The 24,861-nt window shown below is 41.4% G+C and overlaps 3 protein-coding genes across 4 annotated transcripts in view; 2 read left to right on the top strand and 1 right to left on the bottom strand.

Moving 5' to 3' along the window:
* atp13a3 (ATPase 13A3) overlaps positions 1-8,592 on the top strand; it is a 31,907-nt gene extending 23,315 nt beyond the window's left edge. The window contains exons 30-34 of one of the 2 annotated variants that reach the window (XM_035646840.2): positions 35-213; positions 320-408; positions 938-1,018; positions 1,783-1,875; positions 4,588-8,592. In XM_035646840.2, coding sequence (XP_035502733.1) covers positions 35-213; positions 320-408; positions 938-1,018; positions 1,783-1,875; positions 4,588-4,782 — 637 coding nt within the window. In that variant the 3' untranslated portion in view covers positions 4,783-8,592. The remainder of the gene's footprint in view (positions 1-34; positions 214-319; positions 409-937; positions 1,019-1,782; positions 1,876-4,587) is intronic. The other variant, XM_035646841.2, reaches the window with a different exon arrangement.
* Positions 8,593-10,332: 1,740 nt separating this feature from the next.
* Positions 10,333-16,315, bottom strand: lsg1 (large 60S subunit nuclear export GTPase 1). The gene is made up of 14 exons (XM_035646843.2): positions 16,074-16,315; positions 15,460-15,586; positions 15,212-15,332; positions 15,037-15,123; positions 14,825-14,911; positions 14,512-14,572; positions 14,050-14,226; positions 13,448-13,810; positions 12,665-12,766; positions 12,433-12,576; positions 12,226-12,349; positions 11,609-11,688; positions 11,144-11,320; positions 10,333-10,982 (listed from the first exon to the last, which is right to left on the bottom strand). The coding sequence occupies exons 1-14, from the start codon at positions 16,170-16,172 to the stop codon at positions 10,803-10,805; spliced, it is 1,929 nt and encodes a 642-aa protein (XP_035502736.2). The 5' UTR covers positions 16,173-16,315; the 3' UTR covers positions 10,333-10,802.
* Positions 16,316-17,347: 1,032 nt separating this feature from the next.
* fam43a (family with sequence similarity 43 member A) lies at positions 17,348-19,363 on the top strand. Its single transcript, XM_035648384.2, has 2 exons — positions 17,348-17,418; positions 17,523-19,363. Coding segments are annotated over exons 1-2 (1,071 nt in total). The 5' UTR covers positions 17,348-17,417; the 3' UTR covers positions 18,593-19,363.
* The last annotated feature ends 5,498 nt before the right edge of the window (positions 19,364-24,861 follow it).

The raw sequence follows: 24,861 nt of genomic DNA, 5'->3' as shown, positions 1-24,861 counted from the left end.
TTTACATGTTCCGCTTGAATCCAACTCTGTCCAGTGTCTGCAACCTGTCGTCACACATCAACACGTCCGACCTGAACAACACAGAGGTGGACGACCACAACATCCAAAACTTTGAGAACACCAGCCTCTTCTACATCTCCTCCTTCCAGTATCTCATTGTTGCCATCGTTTTCTCAAAGGGCAAACCTTTCAGGCAGCCCAGCTACAAGAATTGTAAGAAACTTGCTTCTTGACATGAATAAATCTGTACTAAAATAGTCAGTTACGTTTCTATATTTTAAGTCTGTTTGTTCGTATTGCTTGTGTATGCTCTCCCCAGGGCCCTTTGTGCTGTCTGCCTTGAGTTTGTATTTTTTCCTGCTGTTCATCATGTTCTACCCAGTGAAAGCGATTGACGAATTTCTAGAGGTAAGAAAAACATCAAACACAAGAAGTACACACCTGTACTCTGCTCGAGTGTAACAACTATAGCTTTCTTTAGCATACCAAGCTCTGCCCTCCTAATAGTTTGATTTTACCTGCTGTTATGTTCAGTAAACACATCAGTTTCTTCATACTGTCCATTCCTCCAGCTCCCCCTCCCAATGAAGCCCAGTTTTATTGGTTAACTGCTTCCACCCCGTGTTGGAAGTTCTTGCTCTCACTTTAACCAGATTTGGTGGGGACGTGCCAGACTAGCCGCTAGACATGCCTTATGCACTTCTTTAAAATGGTGACGTCACCATATTACGGAAGTATTGGTCGGACTACTGACAAGGAGCTTCAGGAGCAGTGTTTTCTGTCGGCGAGGGGAGCTCCCTTTACCTCGGACGTCTGGCTTTTTGTTAACTTTGCAGGCCTTTTACATACACAAAAGACTATAACACACTAGAGGAAAAGGAAAAAAAGAGGCTGTCTTGGTAGTAATCACTAATGTCAAATGTTTCCCTCTGCACAGATTGTTTGTGTCCCGTTTGATTGGAGGGTCAAACTTTTCCTCATCATCGTAGTCAACGCTGCTGTATCCGTGGTGGTGGAGGTAAGACACTGACACACACGGTAACTGTAAATGTTTTTCGGCATGTTCAGTTTTTGTTTTTTTCATGCAGTGTGCTCATCTTTGTCTCACTCAGCTGGACAGCAGGATTGTTCTTGTGTTGTGAGAAGAAATGTTCTTAAGTGAAAATGTTATTGATACACTTTGGTATCTGCAATCGTTAACACTTGACTATTTTTTTTTAATTTATGATGAATTGTATGCAGGTTTTGAAATTCCTCAAAGCAGCGTTTGATGCTCTTTAATAAAATAATTTATTACTGTATAACTGCATGACAATGGATAGTTTTTTCAGGCCTGTCACGCTCAGCAGAGAAGTATCACGATGCCTCTGCCTTCCTTCAGGCGGATGCCCCTGCACACACGCACTACTTGGCAGACACACTAGATGAAGCTACATTCGAAACTGCCTGTGCAAATTCCTTTGACCTTTTCAATGAAATAAAAGAATGAACCAAAATGATTCTGCTCATAATCAAAAACTTAAAAAGTTTTCAGTGTTTTGAGACAAGTATTCACGTGCTGTCTCCTTAATAATTTTGTTTGATGTAATTTTAACCTCGTTTGTAACGATTAACACACAACTTAATGGGAAAAAAAACGTGATCACTTAAATTTTCGACACACTGTGACTACAAAAACAGTTGAAGACCTCTGTGCAAAAGACAATAGCAGGAACTATGTGAAATCAAATTTCAAATCAAATCTCTGTAATTCTTTCCCTTGCCCACTGCGCGATTCCATAGACCTTCATCCTTGACATCATCTTATGGAAGCTTGTGTTCAGCCGAGACAAACAGGGCAGCTTTGGCATCACTCCTGCCGCCCCGACACCACAGGTTGGGAAAATCTGACACCTTCTTCTCTAGCCCTTTTCATTTTCCTCTTGTGTGATGTTCCCTCTCACTGTCCCCACTTCCTATTCTAATATTACCGAGCGCACCTTTCTTTTGTAACCCCTAATCAATCAGACTCATTCTAATCTAGCTTCTCCTCGTGTCCTCCTGATGGGCACTCTGTTCAAGGCTTGATAACGGTTGGAGAGTACCATAAGATAAGACTTAAGACTTAAAAATACCCTTTATACTCAGCAGTCAGTATGTTAAATGTGTGAGGCATTTGTTTCAATATGTAGCTCAAATTAAAGTAGTAAGATTTAATTTGTCAGTCAAAACTAGGAAGCAGCGAGGAAGCAATCGGAAGCGTATGAGATGGTGGAGCTAGTGCTCAGTTTCTTTTCTAGGAGACTGACAAAAATAGAGGAAGCAGAAGTATAAATCCTCCTGCCAGTTCAGTCATTAAAAGATAGTCATCTCTTAAATAAACCCGTTTACAGACACTACAATGCATTACATGTTCTGAATTATCTGAAAGTACAAAGTACATATATAATTTCTGTGTGCAGTGGCCTGAAAAAGTTTGGGCACCCATGGGCAAATGTTTTTCTATGGTGAAAAGCTAAGGGAATGAAAATTGAGCTGATTTCCAAATGGTGTAAAGATGACGCATTTCTTTAATATTTAAAGCAAGATTCATTTTTCATTTCCATCTTTTTCAGTATCACGGCCTGAGGCATTATGTTTTCTTAATGTCCATCTGGCTCGGTCTTGTGACCCCGATAACTCGCGAATGCCTCTAATTTGGCACAAACCTTTCACTTGGACTAAAAGATGAACTGATTACATTTTGGTGAAACCTGAAGGTCTTTAGCAGTCAAACAAGGCTCATGATTTGCCTTTCTAGCTAGGAGCAGTTATCTCGTAGCCACTTTTGCCTCCAAACATCCTGCCATTTAAAGGGGCAGTAAGCAATTTTGGAGAAAGCTTGTCTCTGTCTTTGTTGTTGTTGACAATTTTACTTCACTGGCCGCGAACCCTTAATGTGTCAGCGAGTGATTTTTACAAAGTGTACACACTGTGTTGTGAGGTGTGGTCTGCACCATTTTTTTGTTTTTGATTTAAAAAGCCTGGACTACATCGACATTTTTTTGTTTCTCCGGCACACAGAAAACAACAGCTAGCTGCGATTAAATATTTCCCGATTTGAACAAAACGTGCATTGGATTAAAATCGCTTACTGATTCTTTAACTGCGATTACTTTATTACTTATCAACCTAAAGAAACGGCTACGTGAAAATGCTCTGCTATCTTTTCTTATAGCCGTCTCCTGCTAGAGTATTTAAAAGTCATTGAAATGGGCTTCACCTGGCCGTTAATAATGATGAGTGTGAACAAGCCATAGCAATAACAAGCTAACCATGGCATGAAACATTGGGAAAAAGTTATCTGAGAAGTAGGGTTGGTCAAGTGTATAACTTTTTAAACCAGTTTGATATCAAGCCAAACCCCAGATCAGACAGGTATACTGAATTGTTGCACTGGGTGTCAGACTTGACTCAGCAGTCATTCCTGAGTGGAACTGAGAGGTTGTAGTTGCGTGTGTAGTGACTCCAGTCCACTTGGTGGCGCTAATGCATCTCTAATCTGGTCCAAGTGGTTCAAGTCTGAAATGTTGCCATATTGGCACTGTTTATTTTTCACTGACAATAAATCTGCACTCTCTACTTGTCAATACTCGAGAAAAACACAATCTTTCTAGCAAACGGCCACATCGTGCACCATACGCCGAGAAAAATAATCTGAGATATTTCAACAATTAACACTTGATTAAAACTGGGATATTGTATTTTTTGTTTCAAGATCGTATCTATACTAGACATTATATATATTTTTAAGGATTAGATAAAAAATTTTGTAAACAGTTCATCTTCTAGTCACTTCACTATTCACAGTAACAGAAATTATGACCAGTCGTGCTGCCAAAATTTTCCATGCCACTGTACTTCTATACTATTACTTTCAACAGCTAGATGTTGCCATGCAAATGGCTGTCATACATATATTATTATTATAACATTTTTGTTGATTACTCAAACTGTTGTAAAGCCTTGGATATCTCATTTTTTCTTAAAAGTAGGGCTGTTTGCCACCTCCTCTCCACCAGTGCTCCTTCACTTCCTGCCTGCAGGCTCTATTAAGCTCTACTTGCTGCACTTATTGCTTATTCTACTCATTACCCAACTCTCTCATCTGACATTGTCAGTGGTTCCTATCAAGTATAGTATGTTTACATTTTAAAGCAGGTGAATCCTCAAATGTACAGGCATTTTCACTTATTTATTTATTTTTTAATCTATTGAGACCTGCTGTGGAATCCTTTATTTTATCCTCGACTCCATGAGCTTGTTTTCAAGGAGAAGGCTCACTCTTTAAGCTGTTTACTGCCAACTCCTTCAAACTATCATGCTGAATTTTGTTTTGAATGACTTGCTTGCATGTACACGTGCTGCAGTGTAAAGAAATGTGCCTGCGGTCAAGCAAATGGCTCCTCTCCAGTTTTATGTTTTGCATGCACTGTCTGGTTCGTCAATTAAAAATGTATTTTAGAATAAGTTAGGACACAAGTTGATGGAACATTTCATCCCTCCCTGTTTCCCGTTTTCTGGTATTTTGATTTTATTTGTTTATTTTTGGGGCTTTGGTGTTTTCAGAGGGGCATTGACCTGCAGGCGTACAAGTGTCTGTCCTGGCTGCGCTGCCTACGCAAGATGCCCAAGGCCCGTTACATGCATCTGGCCCAGGAGCTGAGTGTGGACCCCGACTGGCCTCCGAAGCCGACTACCACTACTGAAGCCAAACCTTGCCCAGAAAACGGCTCCACTTATCAAATAATGATCAACTCCTAGCACCCCCCCACAGCCCATCCCAGTATCCTATCTATCCTTTCATACAGCAGACACATCCGCCACTGATGCTTTGCGAAAGCACATTCAACCTCTTCAAATATAATTGACATCACTGTTCACAGAGACTTGCCTCTAATAATGTAGACATTACTGCAAACATCATAGGATTACACTTACAGCGTGTTTCATAAGTCTCAGACAGACTCTCAGGTCTCTCTTGCTTTAAATGTCATTCAAACATGTGTAACGTCAAAAAACTGAGCAGCATTCAACCCAGGGTTGATAAACCAGGTCGACCTAATGAATATGCCCTGTCTTTGTCTGTAAGGGATGTATGAGACAGCTTAAGTCACACTCCTCTTCAGAGATCACTACTGAAAAGTGTGTGCAAGAAAGCCATCTCCATTATACCACTGTTAAAAATTAAATGGTTTTGCAGATTTCATTTGCAACCACAACACTTGGCTTTTCAGAGGGATCCCTAGAAAATAAAGGAAGTATAGGATGATATGAATGCTAGCCAAATTGAGGGGCTGTACATTCAAGTACAACCTGACTGAAATGGTGAGAGAGAATTGGTTGATAGTGTGTGGCAGGGTTTGAGGGAGGAAGTAAGGTTCAAGTCTTTTTTCGTCTTTCTGAGCAGCCTCACTTTTATGACGTTTGCACCGTGAGTAGCTCGTTTCACAGGTTTAACCTATTGTGTCTGCTGCTATACATCTAATGTACATATGTGTATAGACTCATTTCAATCAGCTAGCATACTGTAATCACACAACAGGCACTCATTAGAAAGTACAGAGTGATAACCAAAACTGCTTTAAAGCTGACCGCGGAGCCCTGTAATCAATGAAATGTTTTGAGTCCACTCTTTAAAGCACAGTTGTTGAAAATTATGAAAAAGCAGCAGTAGTCTGTGTTGTTAAATTGCAAACCCCAAGCAGAAGTTAATTTTCACATTCAATAATGATACCCAAAAATGTGCATATCAAAGTCGCTGTAAAATATATGAAGCACAGTGCAAGTCTGGAAAAGAATAGAGAATGAAATTGTGGCTTGTCCAGGTTTAGTATGATTTGGAAACTGCACAACAGGTCTGACATAAAAAAACAAACCTGTAATAGCTAACAAGGCAAATTAAAAGGATTGTAGACCTGCTTTCATCATGTGATGTGGCCTCTGAAAATCATACCGTCGTCCCCAGCCATCTTTAAATTCATGTCTTGTTGACATATGGAGGCATGGTAGGGTTATAGAAAATTGACTTTTAAAATGGTCATACATTATTCATCACAGTCTGATGAAATGCTAAACAGCAAAACAATCTGAGGCCAAAATGTTTTGGGACATTATGGCTTGTTAAAAGTGAAGTACTTGAAGAGAACAGTGAGGCTTACTGATGCTCATTCAATCTCAACCACAGGCTGGGACCTGTGGCAGGCACAGAGATCACCTGTCAGATTTTTAACAATGGTATTATTGTGTAGAAAGATGCAAAAAAACAAATGTAATCTCTGCTGTTTAGCCATGCTAGCATCATGGATCGACTGGATGCACTGCCATCAAGTTTGGCATGGATATTCTATTCTGGATATTTTATTTTCATATTAAATCTTGAATTTATCATGTCATGCCACCAACAAGTCAACAACACGATTACATAACCGGTTACATCGGAAGCTAATGATTGAATTCTCATCAACATAAGCTGTAATTTGATATTAAAGCCAACATAGCATGCTAACAAACACAATGTTTTACGTTCATCAAAAAAAGGTATGCAGTGAGCTTTGCATCATTATGGGCTGTGTGGCCATAAACCATTGATCTTAACGTTTTTGCATCAGTGAGCCCATGTCCCGCCAGCGTCCAACGTGCATCAAGACTGGCATGTAGCCAGTTCCCTATGCGACATGTTCTGAAGACTTGAAAGATGGTTGCAATACTATAAATATTACTACTAATATACATCATTACTGTAGAGTTAAGAAACATTTACATCAACTAGTCTGTATTTAAAAGACCCTTCCACACAAGAAGCAGCATGAATCTGACGGTTATCGTGGACAGTTGAATACATGCATGAGACCATATGAATCAAAGCACCCAACATCTGCAAACTCCGGTCAGATTGGCTACAGAATGACAGTAGTTATTTTTTGTTTTCTTTGTTTCGACAAAAATTTCTTCCTATGGAAGATTGATTAAGTGTGATGGGAAATTAAGGTAAAGAGTCCTGTATCCCATCAGCTCGCTGCTTTTGGTGCATTCAAAAATATCCACACAACAGCACACCCTGCATAAGATGGATGCGGATTACCATTCACAAATCGTATTCATGTCTTACACACAGGCTATCTGCATTGAGAGTTAAGGGCTATATTTATGTTCACTGCTATTTCTTGCTGCTCCCCCAAATCTAAAGTGTTATTTTAGACACAGCACTTTGACTTGGATGGTGGCTGTAAACACTCGTAGTTTCTTCCTTAACAAAGAATTCTGCGGAAAGTCAAAAGTGCTGAGGACACAAATGATCAGCAGAGGAGCAGTTTATCTAATAGCAGCCTGTTTTTCATGAATTAATGGTTTTTATATTATTTCAGAGTGTGAATCAGTGGCTGTGAGACTCAATGTCAAAAGGATGTCAATGTAAATGTAATGTTACTCCTCTGTCACAACATTGAGTAAAATCATTTCTCCAAAATTTTGTAAAAGTGCTGTATTGCCTGATGCATAATATTGCCTTCAGTTTATTCATTGATTATTAATGATTTTATCCAAATAGAAACCCAGTCACAACTGGTTTATAAATCAAAATCAAGAAGTTGCTCATTTGCTAAAAGCCATTGTCTTATGAAATACCTGTAATAATATTCCAAATGCATATGATAGTTGTGATCCATAATGTTTTTATGAACGCTCAAACGCAACATGTGACCATAGTTTTTACGGATACATACTTTATTTGATGAGGAAAGTGATAGTATTTTGTTAAAGTATTTTGTAGGTAAAGGTTGTATAGTTAATGAAACTGGTCAGAAATGCATAACATGGCTCAAGTTGACATTGTTGTGCCAATTATAGAATTCCGATATTTTGTTAAAACATTTTTGGTCTAAATTTGTTATTTTTGATTAAATTTAAACAATGTTGCTGGTGTGGTCAAACATCAGTCTCTGTGCTTCTGAATATTTAGTGTTATTTTTTCTTTTTAGCTTTTATTTCAGGGTTTGATTTCTTTTCTCTCCTACTGAGGCTTAAATTGAATGTTGTGTAAAGAACACAATTGAATGCAATGCAATACTGTGGTTGTTGATTCTATTCCCAAAGACTTTCTGTATTTATTTGAAAAAAGGAGGAAAAAAAGATTTTGATTTTAGCTTGTTCAGTTCTGTCAAATCAAATTTAACTGGGCAGGATTTGACTTCACACAGTGATAATAATATTAGAAGTTGGATTCTGTCTGTATATATGAGATGTACATTTGTAGTGTGTGCATAGAAGTCAAAAGATTTAGATATAAAAGTATGTTTCTTTTGGATTATCAAAGGGCTGGTGTGTCTTTTTCTGCTATTTATGGTACTGTTACAATTAGTTGTTTGTCGACTTTTGATTTGTACTGTCTGTTGAATTTGTTTGTACTTTCACTTTTGTTATGGACGTAGGCATTAGGCTGGATCTTTTCTAATTTGGGCATGAATCCGGGGCATTTATTTCGTAATTGAACCAGTTGAGATGTATGATGTGGGCACTTGGATCAATGCGTGTTCTTCGGTAAACATAATGCAGACAATGTTTACTTTTTTTATTTTTTTTAATGGAAAAAGAAATATAGCAGATCTACTGCTCTTCCTTTCCCCTCTATCTTTTCTATCATTTTTATTTATAAAACCAAGGATCTGACACAAGAAGGGAATTCATCTGATGTAGTATATTTAGCACCTCAATTCAGAATTTGAGCAAAATCGGCCAATCTTGTTACTTTTCTATCCAATCATCCAATGTATGTGTTTTACTTTTTGGGGTCTGAAACTTCTTTTTAAAATTCCATCTGTGTTTAAAATGAATATGTAATTGGCAAAGAGATTGTGCATTGCTGCTCAACATCAGCAGTCTATTGTAGAAGTGATTATATTGCTGCTCTGGGGGCAAAATCATTTGGTGTGATCTGTGTCATTACTGTGCGTTTTGATACAGAGCATTCATCAATTAAATGATGTGCAACGTGTACATACTATTGCTTTGTCTTCTACGCTACAGTTTTGCCTTTTATCCTGACACAGCTGTGTCAAAGCAATGGATTTTATGCTGAAATCTCGATGCTCTTATACAGGTACAAAATATACCTTCGGCATTGGCCTCATTCCCATCACGTGTTTTAAACAACCCATCTAATGGGTTTTCGACCGAGTCAGCCACCGAGTGTATGAAGCCACATTTTGATGTTGTTTCCTCAGGGAAATGTCTATTTGTAACGACTAGAGTAAATAAGAGTTCAAACCCAAACTGAATGAAAATGTATTGTTGGTCAAACTTTTTATGACAGTCCATGTGTATGTCATTGCTTTTTATTTGCAACTCTCAGTCCTTAGCAAGAGGCTCACCTGGAGTATATGTATTTTTGTTATGGCAGAGATGTAAATTTCTTTTGAAAAACATTTATACTTCATTATTTATTTTTTTAAATTTATTTTCATTTCTGTTTCCCTGAGGATTGTTTTTCAGATTTAGTTTGATTTTCTTCCTTTTCAATAAATGTACTGAAAACAATCTGCGTAAAGCCAACAAGTCTTTTTTTCTCCATTGACATTCTCCATAATCTTGCAGAAAAGTTATGTTTCTGCTTAACAGCTGCATCTCTACCACAGAGCAAAGTAGAGGTGAAGCCGCAGCGTCCAGTCTGCTCTTGTGGTCAAACACAGGCCAGCGTCTCTCTCCTCTGTAACAACACATATTAATGAATACTAAAATGAAAACAGAATTTTATGGTACACATAAATACATGTTCAAATTCATACAAAAGTATAAACAAAAATACTAAATTAATCAAGTAGAGTAGGTTGGCAAAAAAACCCAGTATTACATTCATCTGACGTAAATGTTAAAGCTCTTCATCAAAGTTCACATTACTAAAGCATGAATGTGAATGCAACAAATTATTTATTGTTTTTCAACAGAGTATTACATTTATTCAATTTAATGAGCATTTGTGGACACTTAGGGTGCAAGTGTTGTAGTTGGAGACTGGCCTTTTTAACTTGGCAGATACACTAAACACAAGGGCAAAGCATAAGACAGGTACTTTAATAGTTTTGACGGTGGATTCAACAAACCTCTGCATCTTGGTTATTAACAAAAGCACTTCTTCTGCTCTCCCATTGAACTCTCCTCTCCAAGTCATATTAATCACAACGCATTTGGATAAATAGTTATTAATGGTAAGAATAATAATTTCAAGATCTGATTTTAATTCTATAATGTATTTGTATCATTTTACATTTGCAAATGCTAATGAATGATAATCCTAAAAATCACCCAAAAAAGCCACAATAACATGAAAACATTGATTTTATTCTATAATCCATCTTCATTACATTTGTCAATGATCATGTGGTTAAAACCTGAATCCAACAGACAGTAGATTATCCAGTTACTGAAAATATTGTGATGCAAAAACAGCTTCAATGGAAACGTTTTTTAAATTATTATTTTTTTCAAATTTCACTAAATTTCCAAACACTGGAGAGAAAGCTGCTGTACTACTCGTGATCCAGATAATGGAATGCATTGCACCAATATACTTTCTTCCAGCCAGAGCAGTCCAATACAGATTATGCACTTGATTAATTAATCTCACAACAGGCTGACCGTCCCCTTCTTACGGGATTAAGGCGCCATAGTGTGTTTACCTATGAATGCTGCTCGCCGTCAATTCCCTTGGAATCACATGTGAACTGCACGTTGTTTTTTTACCCATTCCGTCTGAAATGATCTGTAATTGAAAGTTTTTAGATGTTAGATCAAGCATCCAGATGTCTGTTGAGCCGGCGCACTTTCTCCTTCTTGTTACTGTTCCCGTGTTTTTTCCAGGGTTTGCCATCCACCATCTCGGATTCAGCTTTACCTTGGCCAACGGGTCCACTGCCGGGTTTGTAGCCCATGACGGACTGAACCCCCTTGGAGAGCGCCCGCACATTCTCCTACACACAGAGAGATCGCACAAATGCTCAAACATTTGATTTCACAATAACAGCCTCTCTCCTACAGCCATGCTTATACATACGTTTGATCCACTGACGATAATTAACTCCTATTCATGAATGTTTTTTTCACTAGTCCAACGACAGGAAATGTGCTGTACCTGATGGAAGAAGTTCTTGTCAACCACATTCTCAATTCTTTTGATTTTCTTGTGTTTGTTTGTTGTTGTGGAGGAAGGGTCACAATCGTCTGAATCTCTATTCTGGAACTTGTCGTGCTGTGGCTGGAAGTCTTCAACATTAATGTGTGGAGGAGGATGGCAGTACAGAAGCTTCCCCTGTAAGGTGACAACAGTGTGTGAACAGTGCGTGAAAATTAAAATGTCTCATTCATGCAGGTGAATTTAATTGACTTGTTGCAACCAGTATATTAAAAATACAGTAAATCAATTTAATAGATTTATTCTATTCATTTTCATTTGACAGATGCTAACTTTAAACTGACTGGGTTGTCTTTTGTGCCATGTTCAACCACACCAACCTTATTCCATTAAGTTGGCCACCAATCAATAAAATGTACTTTGACAACTGAAACTTGTTAAACGTGACCCTGGTCCAACACTTACGTTGACATAATCCTTCAGGATGTAGCGGGCCGATCTGGGCTGATCAGGCTGGCCATGTGACGTCATGAAACCTCTCATGTCTGGAAAAAAGGTCAACACGGAATCATAGATATATATATAAAAAATTAGTTAGTCTACAAAAATGCACTTAATTAATTTGTAAAATAAATTTACTGGGCTCTACGGCCAAAAGCGTTATCATTCTGAAAATATTCACACCAGTCGATATTGATTATCTTCGAGAAACAAGTCACATCCTCTTAAAAAATATTTTTAAATAATTTCTGCTACTGAGTGGAAGTTGAAGAAAGCAAACAGTTAACTGAAGTCTAAAATGATTCTTCCATAGCCAGAAAATAATAAACGCTTACCAGCAAATTATTTTCAAAAAAATCCAAGGCAGGTGAGGTAAATGATGTGTTTTATACCTTTCACCACGCTTGCCCAGGTCTCATGACATATATTGAAAATCTCCTACACTGCTATTGAGGATAATTATATTGTGATAATTATTGTTAACATTTTATCACCCACAGATGATACAGGTGGATCACTGCCATATTAGCAAGAAAAAAATGTTTTGGATAATTGTTAATTAATGAGTCTGGTTGTCTCACATCCATAAGCCATCAGCAGCTCCTCTGACGTGGGGAGCCTGTCGGGGTCTTCATCTTCTCGTGGTCGGATTATGTTTATGCCATAGGTGCCTTCGAACACATGCCGAGGGATCGTCTGACATATGTTTCAAATCTGTTAAGGACTTAAGCACTATAAGCATCAAAAGGAATTCTTGAACATATGTGTCAAAACCATATGAAGGATATAAAAGAGGCTGCAGGTACGTGGTCTCTCATCTGGTCGATGGACAGGATCCCAGAGCAGATCATCTCAGCTTTGGTGGAGACAAAGGAAGGCATGACCAGACCTGGGCAGTCACAGAGGCACAGGCCTGCCTCCACATACAGTGTCTGCAATACAAACAAATCACACTTTCGTCTTTCCGATGTTGATGTCACTATTGATCTGAATTCATATGGTTTAGAGTAGATGCTGTACCTGAAAGTGCTTTGTGTGTCCTGGCGTGGCAGAAACAGAAACCTTCTTGTTCCTGAGGATGGTGTTGATGGTGGAACTCTTTCCCACGTTAGGATACCCGACCTATTAGATTCATACACAAGGAACAAGCAGTATTTACATAATTGTAAGTCAGGTGATGGGTATTTTCACGCAACCAACACAGCTACATTTCGATTGTTTTGATTGACCAACATCTATAAACACAAGTATAGTGATCGATCTCGATGTCATCAATGATCTACTTTTCACACTCAGCATTTACCAGAGGCAAAACTATTCAATCACATTTAAAGGAAGCATCTGAAGTAAAACACAGAGTGTTTCATTCACATGTATCTCACGAGGTCCCGAAACACAAACAGTTATCATTGGCCAACGCATTAGAGTGGTTGAAAAATCTGTTGGAGGCAGCAAACATTTGAAAGAGGTGACTGAGGCAATCACATTCTCTCTAGCTCAGGACAACGTGGGATTTAAAGACACTGATGCTCAGTAAGTTCATGGTTTGGTTTGAGACTGGACATTCTAGACAGTACAAGTCAAATTTGGGAAGAAAGATTGCAAGTCATGAGCAAGATTGTGTATTATTATTATGTGGTTAAAAAGAATGTGATATAAATGACCTTACAGTAGCACGTCAAGGGCAATTTAGAGTTTAGGAAATGTTCCACATTTTTCATTACGACTACAGTGATAACAAATACAGCAACATTCCTATATACTGTATGACGACTTTGTTACAGAGCGAGAACTTTTACCCACCAGTCCCACGGTCAGTTGTCCTTCTTTACACCTGGGCCTGTTGTGAACAGCCTTGAAAATGTCCAGCAGCTCATCTTTGTGCAGCAGACGACTGGAGTTGTGGAACGAGGATTCATTGGATGAACCGGCGGCCCTTTCCTCTTCATCATCCTCATCTTCGGAACAGGTGTGCCAATCCTCCTCTTCTACAGTTATCTTTTCCCGCTGCTCATCGTCTGTACCGCTCTCTTCTCCCTCGTCATCCTCAGCCTTCGCTACCTTCTCTCCCACTGCTCCTTTTTGACTCAAGTCTTCATTGTCTGGCATTCCGTCCTCTTCTTCTTCTTCACTCTCTTCACACTCTTCATCCTCCACTTCCATGCCCTGTGGTAAGAGAAGTATGCCAGTTAATTTCTGGGTTTGCATCAGCGGCGAGTATAAAGATGCTAAATTACTCTTCAAAATGATTTAGCCAAAACAATTATAAATTTCAAACTTACAACGTCCACCTCCCCGTGGACAAAAGAATGTGAATCTTAAGCAATACGCTCTTGAATTAATGCTCTGTAAATGCATTAACAAAATCAGTGAACAGTTCATGAAACCATCATCCATACGCTCACCTTCTCCTCTGCATCCAGCCTGTTGCTCTCGGCCAGCGCAGACCAGAAAACTGCCCTCAGCCCCTCTTTCTCAAAGTGTTTGGCCCACACTCGCCTCTGCTTCCTGGTTAGCAGGTCGGCCTTGTTCACCAACAGCATGTTCACCTTATCGTCCGACACCTCCTTTACATACAACTCCTGCAAGCACAACAAGAGAGAAATACAATCAATCTAAAGAATACAAGTGAAATGTAAAGTTCATTGAGATACCATTTTTTTTACGATGGTTACAGGCAGGAGTTTTGGGATTATTCTGTAAATTTAATAAGGACAACTCACAATAAAATAGTAGAGTTTTTTATGGAAAAATAACAAGCGCAAAAGAAATGAAAACCCGATAATAGAACAAATCATATAAAGGTCAAGGAAGCAGCTTTAGCAGTGTACACATCCCATTTCCCACTGAACCAGCTCTGTTCTTACCAGGTCAGGACATCTGAACAGCAAGGGATTTCTGGCATCAACAATTTGTACGACAACATCACTGAAGGAAAAGAAAATAGCAGTTTTGCGGTGAGCATCACACGAAATCAACATATTCTTCAAAGCGGCAGCAGGTAAAATATATTTTTGGACCATATTATCACCTTGTTCCACACATCTAAACAAAAACCCATCTATAAATCCCATTGACTTCAGGACAAGGGATGTGCAAACTTATTTCCAGGTTATATTCCTGCGGCACTTCATCACGAACAGGGTTAAACCAACACCCGTACAGAGTTTTTGTTTCTACCTCCTCTCGATCACTCTCCAAAGCTGTCTCCAGAACTCAAGATTCCTCTCAAACGGGGTGAGAATTAGCTTCTGCTCTTCTTCAAGCCTTTGGAAACAACACTTGCAGTTAGATGGATGACACTGATAAACCGACACAAATGTTGCATAGATCGTATATATAAAAATGAACAAATGTTCGTCGACGAGGTGAGACTACATATTTATACACACTGTGCTAGCTCTCGTCTCCACTCCAAGAAGCTGTCTTTCTCCGCCTGCTGCAGTGCATCTGGACTGGTGCCTTCATCCCAATGGGGGCTTCAAACAATGAGAGACATAACAACACTTCAAAATACAAAGTACACTTAAATGTTATAGAATCACCCAGATCTCGTTGTGTGCTCACCGTCGAGGAATCCGGAGGAAGTGCTGGTTGTCTTCGTGCAGCTTCTTCAGCCTGGTTTTCTCCTCGGCTGTTAATATTCCTGCTCGCGCTTCCGCCGGCACAAACTTGATGTTGAGCTTCTCTAAGAAAACAAAGTGTAAAAACGGTCAGAAAAGTGGACCTCGCAATTGCTTGTTAAAGTGAAAATTGTTCACTATCTTTGGGAACACGATACATGCACACAATGAGTTAAGTGAAGAACCACGAACCTGCAACGAACTCTGTTCCTGCAAGTTCAGCAGTCGCCAGGAAATCATCCATGGAACTCTGTTCGGTCACCGACTGCAGGTTCAGCCGTCCCCAGTCATAGCCATCATTCAGCTCACTGGTGTGGAGCTGGACATGTGAGATAAAAGGTCAAATGAGGACTTTTGGTTTGTTTTTCAGATAAAAAACCTATATAATTGACATTAGACATACTACAAGCATGTGCTCCGCCGAAACAGCTCCTTTGGTTTGGCTTCCCATGATTATCCTGCATCAAAACACATAGTGGGCAATAGTAGCAATCTCAATTAACCAGTTTATAGATCATAGGGCTCCTGAAAAATTCATCTCTATGCCAAATTTACCCCAGGAGCCGAGATAATAAGGAGCAGGTGTTAATCCGTTAGCTCCACTTAAATGAGAAAAGCCTCTTTAAAAAAGGACCTATTTCCTGAAGGGAGTTAGTTTGTTTGGTCACAACTCTGCGACCAGAAGGAGTTAAGGAGTGTAGTGTCGGTTCAAACAGGACTCATTATATTTTACGAACAGCGAGATAACTATGACATATAATCAGTTTTAAAACGTGCTAGATAAGGCTGGTGGTAGCTCATCATACCCAGGAGTCGCCCCTCTTGTTTCCTCGGCCTGCCTGGATTCTCTCTTTTATCAGAGCTCTGCCCAGTCCGCATCCTCCGCCCGTCTTCTTCTTCCCCATGATAACTTCTTCTGATGTTGTCACCTCGCACAGAACAACGTCTTATTAATAAGGTCGAAGGGAACACGATCGGTATCCGTCGCTAACTCCTGCTCCCCATGTGCACTGCGTTGTTGTAGTGCGAACCGGAAGTGGGTCGAACCAATACTGACACGAATATCCGGATACATTTACGTCGACTACTCGTGAGGAAAATGTTCAATGTGAGTAGTTACTGCTTCACATATCATATCTCAGCAATTAGTCCATAAACATCACTGTAATATCTTTTTTTTGGTAAATCATCCGTAGCAACACAGTGTGGTACATTGGTACAGTCCATTTTTTGTCCGGTTATTAAATGTGTCCGGAAGAAACTTTGAGACTGCTGATTTTGTTCCTCCTCTCTTACAGCAGCCAGTTTTCCAGCGACTCGAATGTAAAAACAAACTTCAAAAATAAAGTGCATAATTATATGATAATTAACAAAAGCTTAATATTTCGCAAAGTAACAGATATAACAATATACCATCATCACGCAAACACGAACAAAATGAACAACACGCACTTCTTAATGTAACCAAAAGATGGCAGCGTAAAACAACATCTTCAACAATATCAGAGTGCCTCCTGCCTCCTGCCTCATCAACTAGTTTGAAGAAATAACTGACCTGGTAAACATTAACCTTCTTGGTCTCATTATACATTTAGGATCATTCATTTTTATGTTATATCTCTTAAATTTGATATAGATTATTGAATGTTGGTGCCCTGCTTTCAAAGACAGGACCATTCACGTCCAGGTCCAAGTGTGATCAATGTTAGATATATTCAAGTGAAAATGAGTTCATCTTACTCTGTCCGGAAAAAAGTATAAGAGACAATAACACATTCTTTAAAAAAATCAGATGATCTATTGTTCTAAAATATGTAAGAACTTATTTTCTTTGAACATACCATTAGTCGAATTTACCAGGATGAATTTATCATTTTTCATATATTTTATTCTTTGTAATATCTTCTTTACAACAACATTAAAACGTTTTTAAAAAGCAATGAACTATCAATGAACATTTTCAGAACAAACCAGTATATATAAATTTATTGGCACTTGGTTCAATCCCCCCTACAGTCGCACTGGAATGGTTTCTCCCTGCATATAAAGGGTGAAGCTCCTGTCGTTACAGAAGATTGTACTCGGCACTACATGAGCTAAGAAGGAAGTCACTACTATGGACCAGAGCACTTTAGAGGCTGGACAGATGAAGTACGTTTTTTTGCGAATATCTCATAAATGACGTGACAGGCAGTAAACTTCCTAAGGATAGAAGTAGCCTAATAAAAAGTTTTTTTTTTTCTTTTCTCTCTCAGTGTTGCTGTTGACTGGAACCAGCAATAAAATGCTGCCGTGGAAGAAGAATAAGTTCGATCTGATAGAGGAAGACAAGCAGTCCAAGCAGAAGGGCTATGCGGTGAGTCTCAACTACTCTGCCCTCACCTCCTTCGCCAAGTCCTGCCCGGAGAGCGCGCTCAACAGGGTGGGCAGCATGTTCAAGTCGAAGAGGAAAAAGGTGAAGATCACCAGCGAGGACCCCACGTACACGGTGCTCTACCTGGGCAACGCCACCACCATCCAGTCCAAGGGCGACGGCTGCACGGACGTGGCGGTGAGCAAGATCTGGGGCAAAAGCGAGATGGGCAAGAACGGCACCAAGATGCGGCTGACCATCAGCTCGCAGGGCATCCGCATGGTGCATGTGGACGACAAGGCCAAGAGGCCGGGACACTTGTACCTGCTGCACCGGGTAACCTACTGCGTCGCGGACCCGAGACTACCCAAGATTTTCGCTTGGATTTACAGGCACGAGATGAAGCACAAGGCCGTGATGCTGCGCTGCCACGCGGTGCTGGTGTCCCGGCCGGAGAAGGCGAAGGCGATGGCGCTGCTCCTGTACCAGACCTCGGCCACGGCCCTGGCCGAGTTCAAGCGACTAAAGCGGAGAGACGACGCGCGGCACCAGCAGCAGCAGCTCGTAGGGGAGCAGACCATCCCCCTGGTCCCCATCAGGAAGCTGCTGAACGGACAGTGTTACTACAAGCCCCCCGTGGAGCGCAGCCGGAGCGCGCCGAAGCTCGGCTCCATCACGGAGGACCTGGTCGGGGAGGAGGAGGAGGAGAGGGCGATGCACTTTGAGTGCGAGGACATTCTGGACACGGACGACGAGTGCGTTGCCAACGGCAAGCAGGAGTTGACTCAGATCATCAGTGACTTGGGAGAGATGAGCATAGGGAACGACGTGCAGACGCTGAAAGCGGACCTGAGAGTCACCCGACTCCTCTCCGGAGAGAGCACGGGGAGCGACTCCTCCATCGAGAGCAGCCAGGAGCCCGCTCCGCTGGCCAACGGGCTCGGGGAGCTGAGGGTGCAGGGAATTGCCTGAGTACTGTTACTACTGGGGCAGCTCTGGTCGCCTGTGGCGCACCGTGTCTCCATCACCGACAGACATTTTCCTCGGTCGTCAAAGTTGTGTTGGAGTTTTGGTTTGTCTAATCTGTGCCTCCGCCGCTAATTGGCAGTATCCAGAAAAGACCCACAGGGTTTCTGTGACGGTGACCGAACACAGACACATCATCAAGCCACTGAATGACAATCGAAGAGCGTGTTACACACACGGGGGGGGGGTACAGATGGAAAAACAAGTGCGATGCTCCAACTGACACAATCCCGGTGCGCCTCAGGGCGCACGGCACCTATTCCACCTCTTTTGTTTAAGAGGATTTGTTTGTAGCTTCAAGCTTGTTTGCCTAACGCTTTTTTTTGTTGAACAATGCTTATTATGATCCACAAACATTCCGTGTTTGAAGCACGCTCCTCTTCTCCACGACTCGGTGGCTCGCTGGCTCTCAACGGACATCCTTCATTTCCCTGTCAGGGCGCTTCTGCAATGGCCTGTTGGTGGATTTTTCATTTTGCACTGTTGTGGAGTTCATTCAAGTATTATGTTGACTACATGTATACGATATGTTATGATTGGTATGTTGTCTGAAACATAAATGTCATATCTTTGCTGTGCAAAAGAAAAACACACTTTATGTATTATGATGTAAAGTAAGATGTTTTGAGTATAAATATGTTATTTTTTAACGAATGAAAATGTGGTTTGTTATGTGAACCTCATAAATTATCAATAAAAATAGAAAATGATTTTAAAGGAAGCTGTTGAAGTTGATTTGTGTTAGGAAAACAACTGGGTCATGTTTTCCCTTATGTGCTCTTTAATATGAGTGGGGATTTAGAGAGTCTGACATCGAGGTCAGATATGTACTGAGGGATACACAAACCAAGGTAGAGGCTGGAAACACAAGGACACTGCATTCCGCAGCTTTATAGGTCTATAGGTATTATCAACATTATAACTAGGGTTTCTGTTTTTTGTAAATATGTTTTTTTATTTCATCGACTCAATCCTTTTTTTGGTGCCAGTTTGCCTTCAGTGAACAGGCGGTAAAGGACATTCAGTTCAGGTACTGAAGGCCCATTCATTCTGACGGGCCTCGGGGAAGCCAGGCCAGAGAAGGACGTCATCACAAACACAAGCTTTTACAACATTACATGGATCCTTTAATGACGGGGCAGCCGACACACCAGATGTCCTTATTAAACAACACACTGACTGTCATTTGTTTGCTCGGACATCCGTCCTCCTGTGGTAAGACAGTTCAGGGAACATACATTCTATGTAGCAGGTAAAATTCAATCACGTTTGCCCCATTTACTGAAGTCAGAATGCATTAGCGGTGATCTGTCAGCTCAGCTTCATCAAGATACCAGCTATTAAATGTCAACCGATGAAAAGATTGTGTTTGTTCCTCAAATAAAATGTCACTGCATCAGACATAAGGTTTGATATCGACCGCGGTGACAAAGACACAGACTCAGCTCTCCTGCAGCGCATGGGACCTGTGGTCAGCGAGGGATGTGACTTATCAGCAGTGACACTTCTTCTTCTGACCTAAGAGTGGAAGACCTGTCAGTGGTTTTTCAAACACAGCAACACGCCTACACACATGCCACACTGTACTTACAAGTCATTAGGCTGCGACGAATATATCAGAATGTTCTCATACACACTAATGCAGATGTATGGATGTATGTAAGCCATAGGTGTTATCATGTGTGTGTTTGCCAGGGCTGCGCCTCCAGAGTCCAGTGTACAGCATGTAGCCACGCTCTGCCAGGACCAGCCCCATTCTCACTCATACCAGCGCGGCTGAATAAGGCATGAGGAGGGAGAAAACAGGCTCGCTGTTGCCCAGAGGAGGTGGATGTGGGGATTGTCACGTGGACAAGCTGTGTTTCATCGGCTGGTGCAATACCATAGGCCATCCTGAGGTATTCACTCAAAACAACAACAACAACAACAACAACAACATTCCCACCACAGATTTTGAATGAGACACAGAGACAGGGGAGGGTCAATATACTTCAGCCGGTTGTTGGTGAATCCGATGAAAAGCTTCACAGCAGCTCATTATGAACTGATGTGATTCAGGACACACACTCACACACTCACACACACACACACACACACACACACACGCCTCTCTTCCTCATGTGGCCTGGTGCCCTGTCTGCACCGGCTGCAGCCTCGGGGAAGTCATGGTAATGCGAGGGCAGCATGACATCCTCATATGCCTAGCTAAATGTAATTAGTGGACAGCCAGTGGTCCTCCTGCATGAACATGGAGACAGAGCAACAGGCCATTTAACCGCCGCTGCTGCTTTGTGCAGCTGCCTGATGCAGCTTGACATTTCTCCCCAGCACACAGTGCATGTTCGTGCTGGCTGTCTTGTGCCTCACCTCTTGCAAGAGCATTCGTGGTCTCCCACTCTCGCAGGGTTGCCTGGATATCAGCCACATGAGCAGATATCCCCCGTCCACACAATAAAAGGCCTGAAAGTGTTTGTCGAAGACAAGTGGTTTGTTGAACATGTTTCTCGCTGCCAATGGAAGGAGCAGAGTTCCTTACTGATAAGAGAGAGTGAAAAAAAGAGAGACTTTGTGATTTTTCACATGTCACATTCACTTTTCCCTTGTGCTCCAGTGTTTATTTAACCTACTGTCAGGCCTGTGTGAGTCAAAGGGAAGGAGGCGAAATACATTCAACAGTCAGAGACGTCAAGTGTGTTGCTGTTGGCTTGTAATGCCTGCCCTTTTTTTTTTCATGCTTTCAAGAATTATGGGTTTCAAGCATTCAAGGTAATAGAACATGATGGCCATGCGACCTAGTTTCTATAAAAAAGAAACTACTCAAAACATCAACGCTGCTGTTTAAGACTGCATTAAATGGTAATCTTTTTTTTATTTTGTAATCTGTGGATTATTATCATGATTAATAGGGAAATATAATACTGCAAAGTATTGAAAAAGGCCCATCCCTTTTTCCAGGAGCCCAAAGTTTTTGTCTTTTGTATCATCAACAGTTAACTGCCACATGATACAAAGAAAAGCAAATCTTCAATACTGCGATGCTGAAGCTCGTGGTCACGGCCCGGCCTGACAGAAGCAGAAGGGCAGAGTTTCCTTATTATCTGCTGGCGGAACGGCGCCGCGGGCAGTCTGACCAGATCGTCATCACCAGTGCCAGGCATGACACAGCTTCATTTTGAAGTACAAAATCTGTTTGTCTGTCTGTAATGCATTTGGGAAGACAGGAGAGACACAGCTCTGGTGCCTTACAAGTTCGTGAGCCTGGATCTGATTACACCAGTTGGACGGGCGGGGTTGAATCAGAGCATGGAGTGATAGTGACCTTCTCTTAACTGTGGAAACATATAAATGAATCTGTGGTAGCAGAGCACGTCATGTCCCAGCATGCTCTCGAATCATAATGACATGCTCTACCTAGACTGTACCTCTGAACTGGGGGCAGGTGAGGAGGAGATGGATGCAACGCTACAATTTGTAGGGTGTGGGTGTGTTTAACACACTCTTCAATTACTGAAAGGAAAAACACGTTTGAAGTTATTTAACACGTAACATAGCATTAGAGGTGCAGCAGTCCTTCTGGGAAAAGTTGTGGTGAACTTTGCCGGCTTCTTTTTAGGAGAACGCTGTGCTTCACAGGCAGACAGTGTCAGACAGTGTCAGTGTCACCTATGAAATTACCAATGTTGACGACTGGGTGTGAAAAAGACGGACAGACAGACAGAGAGTGAGATGACAGGAAGAGAGAAAGAAATGCACCGTGGTGCCAGGCTCAGCTCTCATTAGTCTGAATCTGACAGCTGTCCTCTGGGAGTCGGGTGCGTGTCTGTGCATGCAACTGCACTCTGTGTGCAGCTGCAAGCCATTTTCATGGTGACCTGTTGCAAGAAACTCTCAATGTGCTGTGTCCTGCAATTTGCTGCCTTGGCTGCAGTGGAGAACAAACACATCAACGGGCAAAGACCGACTCGATTATTGAGAAACGTGCATCTGTTAAAAGCAAGCTGTGTCTGCAACACATTCAGATAGATGTCAGTGATTTTTTTTGCAAGCACGCTAACATTAGTTAGCACTAAACACAAAGTACAGCCGTGGCTGCTGTAAACCAGACTATCGGACAAATCAAGAAGTTGACCTCACTCGATGAATAAGTCAGCGTATCACCAGTTATTTCCTGAGAGGAAATTGTGTGTGTACCACATGTCATTGCATTACAACCATCATATAATATCCACGAATATCTGATCAAGCCGCTGTTGTAGATGTTGATGTATTTCATGGGATAACAGAAAGATATGACCTGCGAAAGGTAACACAGGAAAAGTCCGGGGTTCACCAGGATCGTCAAGATTCATCCCCTGGGAACCATGAGTGTCAAACTTTAATGGAAAGCCATCCAATAGTTGTTGACAAAGTTGAGTCTGGATCAAAATGAAGGACACTATGGATAAAAACCAGTGAAGCAGAAGGAAAAGAGATACATGGGAGTAAATGTTCAGCGGCGTTCAACATTAGTTTCCCTGAGCTGGGATCTTAACTTTTACCATGCTCAGTTCAACAAGGTTGCAGGTCCTTACAGAATATTTCATCACCGTGCACTGAGCCGTCATTCAGCGTCAGACAAAAGTCCACCCCACAATATGCCCTCCATACACGCTGAGCATCTCACACGACACTTCTCTGTCGGTCTCAATACAGTCTGCTCATGTAATGAGCCGTGTCTGTGTCTGTGGGCCGAGCCCCATGAGGCCATGAAACTCTAGATCTCACAGCATGTCATTCAGCCAACACTGCTCTTGTTTTCCACTTGCTCCGACACAAAAGTTTTGCCCCTGGAGAGCCATAGATTTCAGCCGGGTTATTTCGGTCTTTCCGTTCACAGAGAGGAAATGGAATAATAACAGAGGAGAGAGAGGGAGAGAGAGGGAGAGAGAGAGAATCATGGGGCGACCCTCCGACAGACAGGCTACCTGAGCATCACGCAGAATCCGTGATTGGATTTTACGAATCTTTTTCAGTGTTTTTATGAGATATTCATCAGCACGTTTTGTGTGGACGGACACTCGAGGTGCACCTATGCCTCCCAAATGCTCGCTTATCTTTGCTTTTATTATTCAGTGTTTTTTTTCTCTCAACCATCTGATACCATGGCCTACTTTTCATATCAGAACAAATACAAGAAAGAAAATGTGGTGAAATCCATCAGTAATCTTCCTGTTTCAACAGGAAACAGCTGCAATGTCCTACACCTCAGCTTTCCAGCTTGTACCTTTATGTAACTGACAGGAAGACATCCCTGAAAAGTGTAAAGGTTCACAATGAAGATTCCTTAGTTGTGATAATCTACTTTGCACCCTGATGGGTTTTTATAAATGGCTGTTATCTTGACACGTGCCATTTTATTACCAAAGTTCCAAAGGCTGCACTTTGTGCTGAGGTTGCTTGTGTTTTGAGCCAAACAGATTATTGTAAAATGTTACACATCATGTTCTCTAGTTATGAACAGTGTCATATTTACTGAGAGACTCCTAAGGCTCAGAGGCATTGGTTTGACTAATCAAATCAGAATGTTCCATTGTCATTACATGACCTGCAACAGACAGACCTCGTCACTGACCAATACATCCTCACCACTGCATTTAGACCAATCATATGCAGGGCACTGTGTGCAGGCACGCTGTCGCCTGGTGCTGACAGACTGTTGCTGTGAGAAGGGATCAGGATCTCTGATATGACCGACACATCATCAGTTGAATTGAGTGTATAGGTGTCATATTGACGCACCGGCTCAAATGTAATCAATAGACGGTCTGGCAGGCTGGGTCTAGTCACCTTTGAGCTCTAATGCTCATGTGTTTAATGATGCTGTTCCGCCCATTTTTACACACTATAGTTTTTGTATTCAGTTGAAAAATGGTAGTTTGACGTAACTAGCTCATAAGGTTTGGGCCACTGCTGCCCATTTTAACACGTGCACGACGTTCCCCCTGGTCAGGAGGTCTGAGGACTGATCATCAGAAGAAACTGCGTTCAGTGCCTCGGCGCCCCCAGGCAGAGTCCTAACCATGTGGCTCCCTGCAAGGGGAAGGTAAACACAACAGAGTCTCTTCTGTTCGAAGAACAATATTTATCTGTTGTCACTGTCTAAGAACCACTTCCTGGAACCACTAAACCACTAAAATTACAGAAGTGCAAAAATATGCAGTGTGTGATAGCTGATA

This window comes from Scophthalmus maximus, chromosome 13, assembly GCF_022379125.1.
Source record: "Scophthalmus maximus strain ysfricsl-2021 chromosome 13, ASM2237912v1, whole genome shotgun sequence".
In the NCBI taxonomy this organism is placed as follows: domain Eukaryota; kingdom Metazoa; phylum Chordata; class Actinopteri; order Pleuronectiformes; family Scophthalmidae; genus Scophthalmus; species Scophthalmus maximus.
This window is presented reverse-complemented; position numbering and strand designations above follow the sequence as displayed.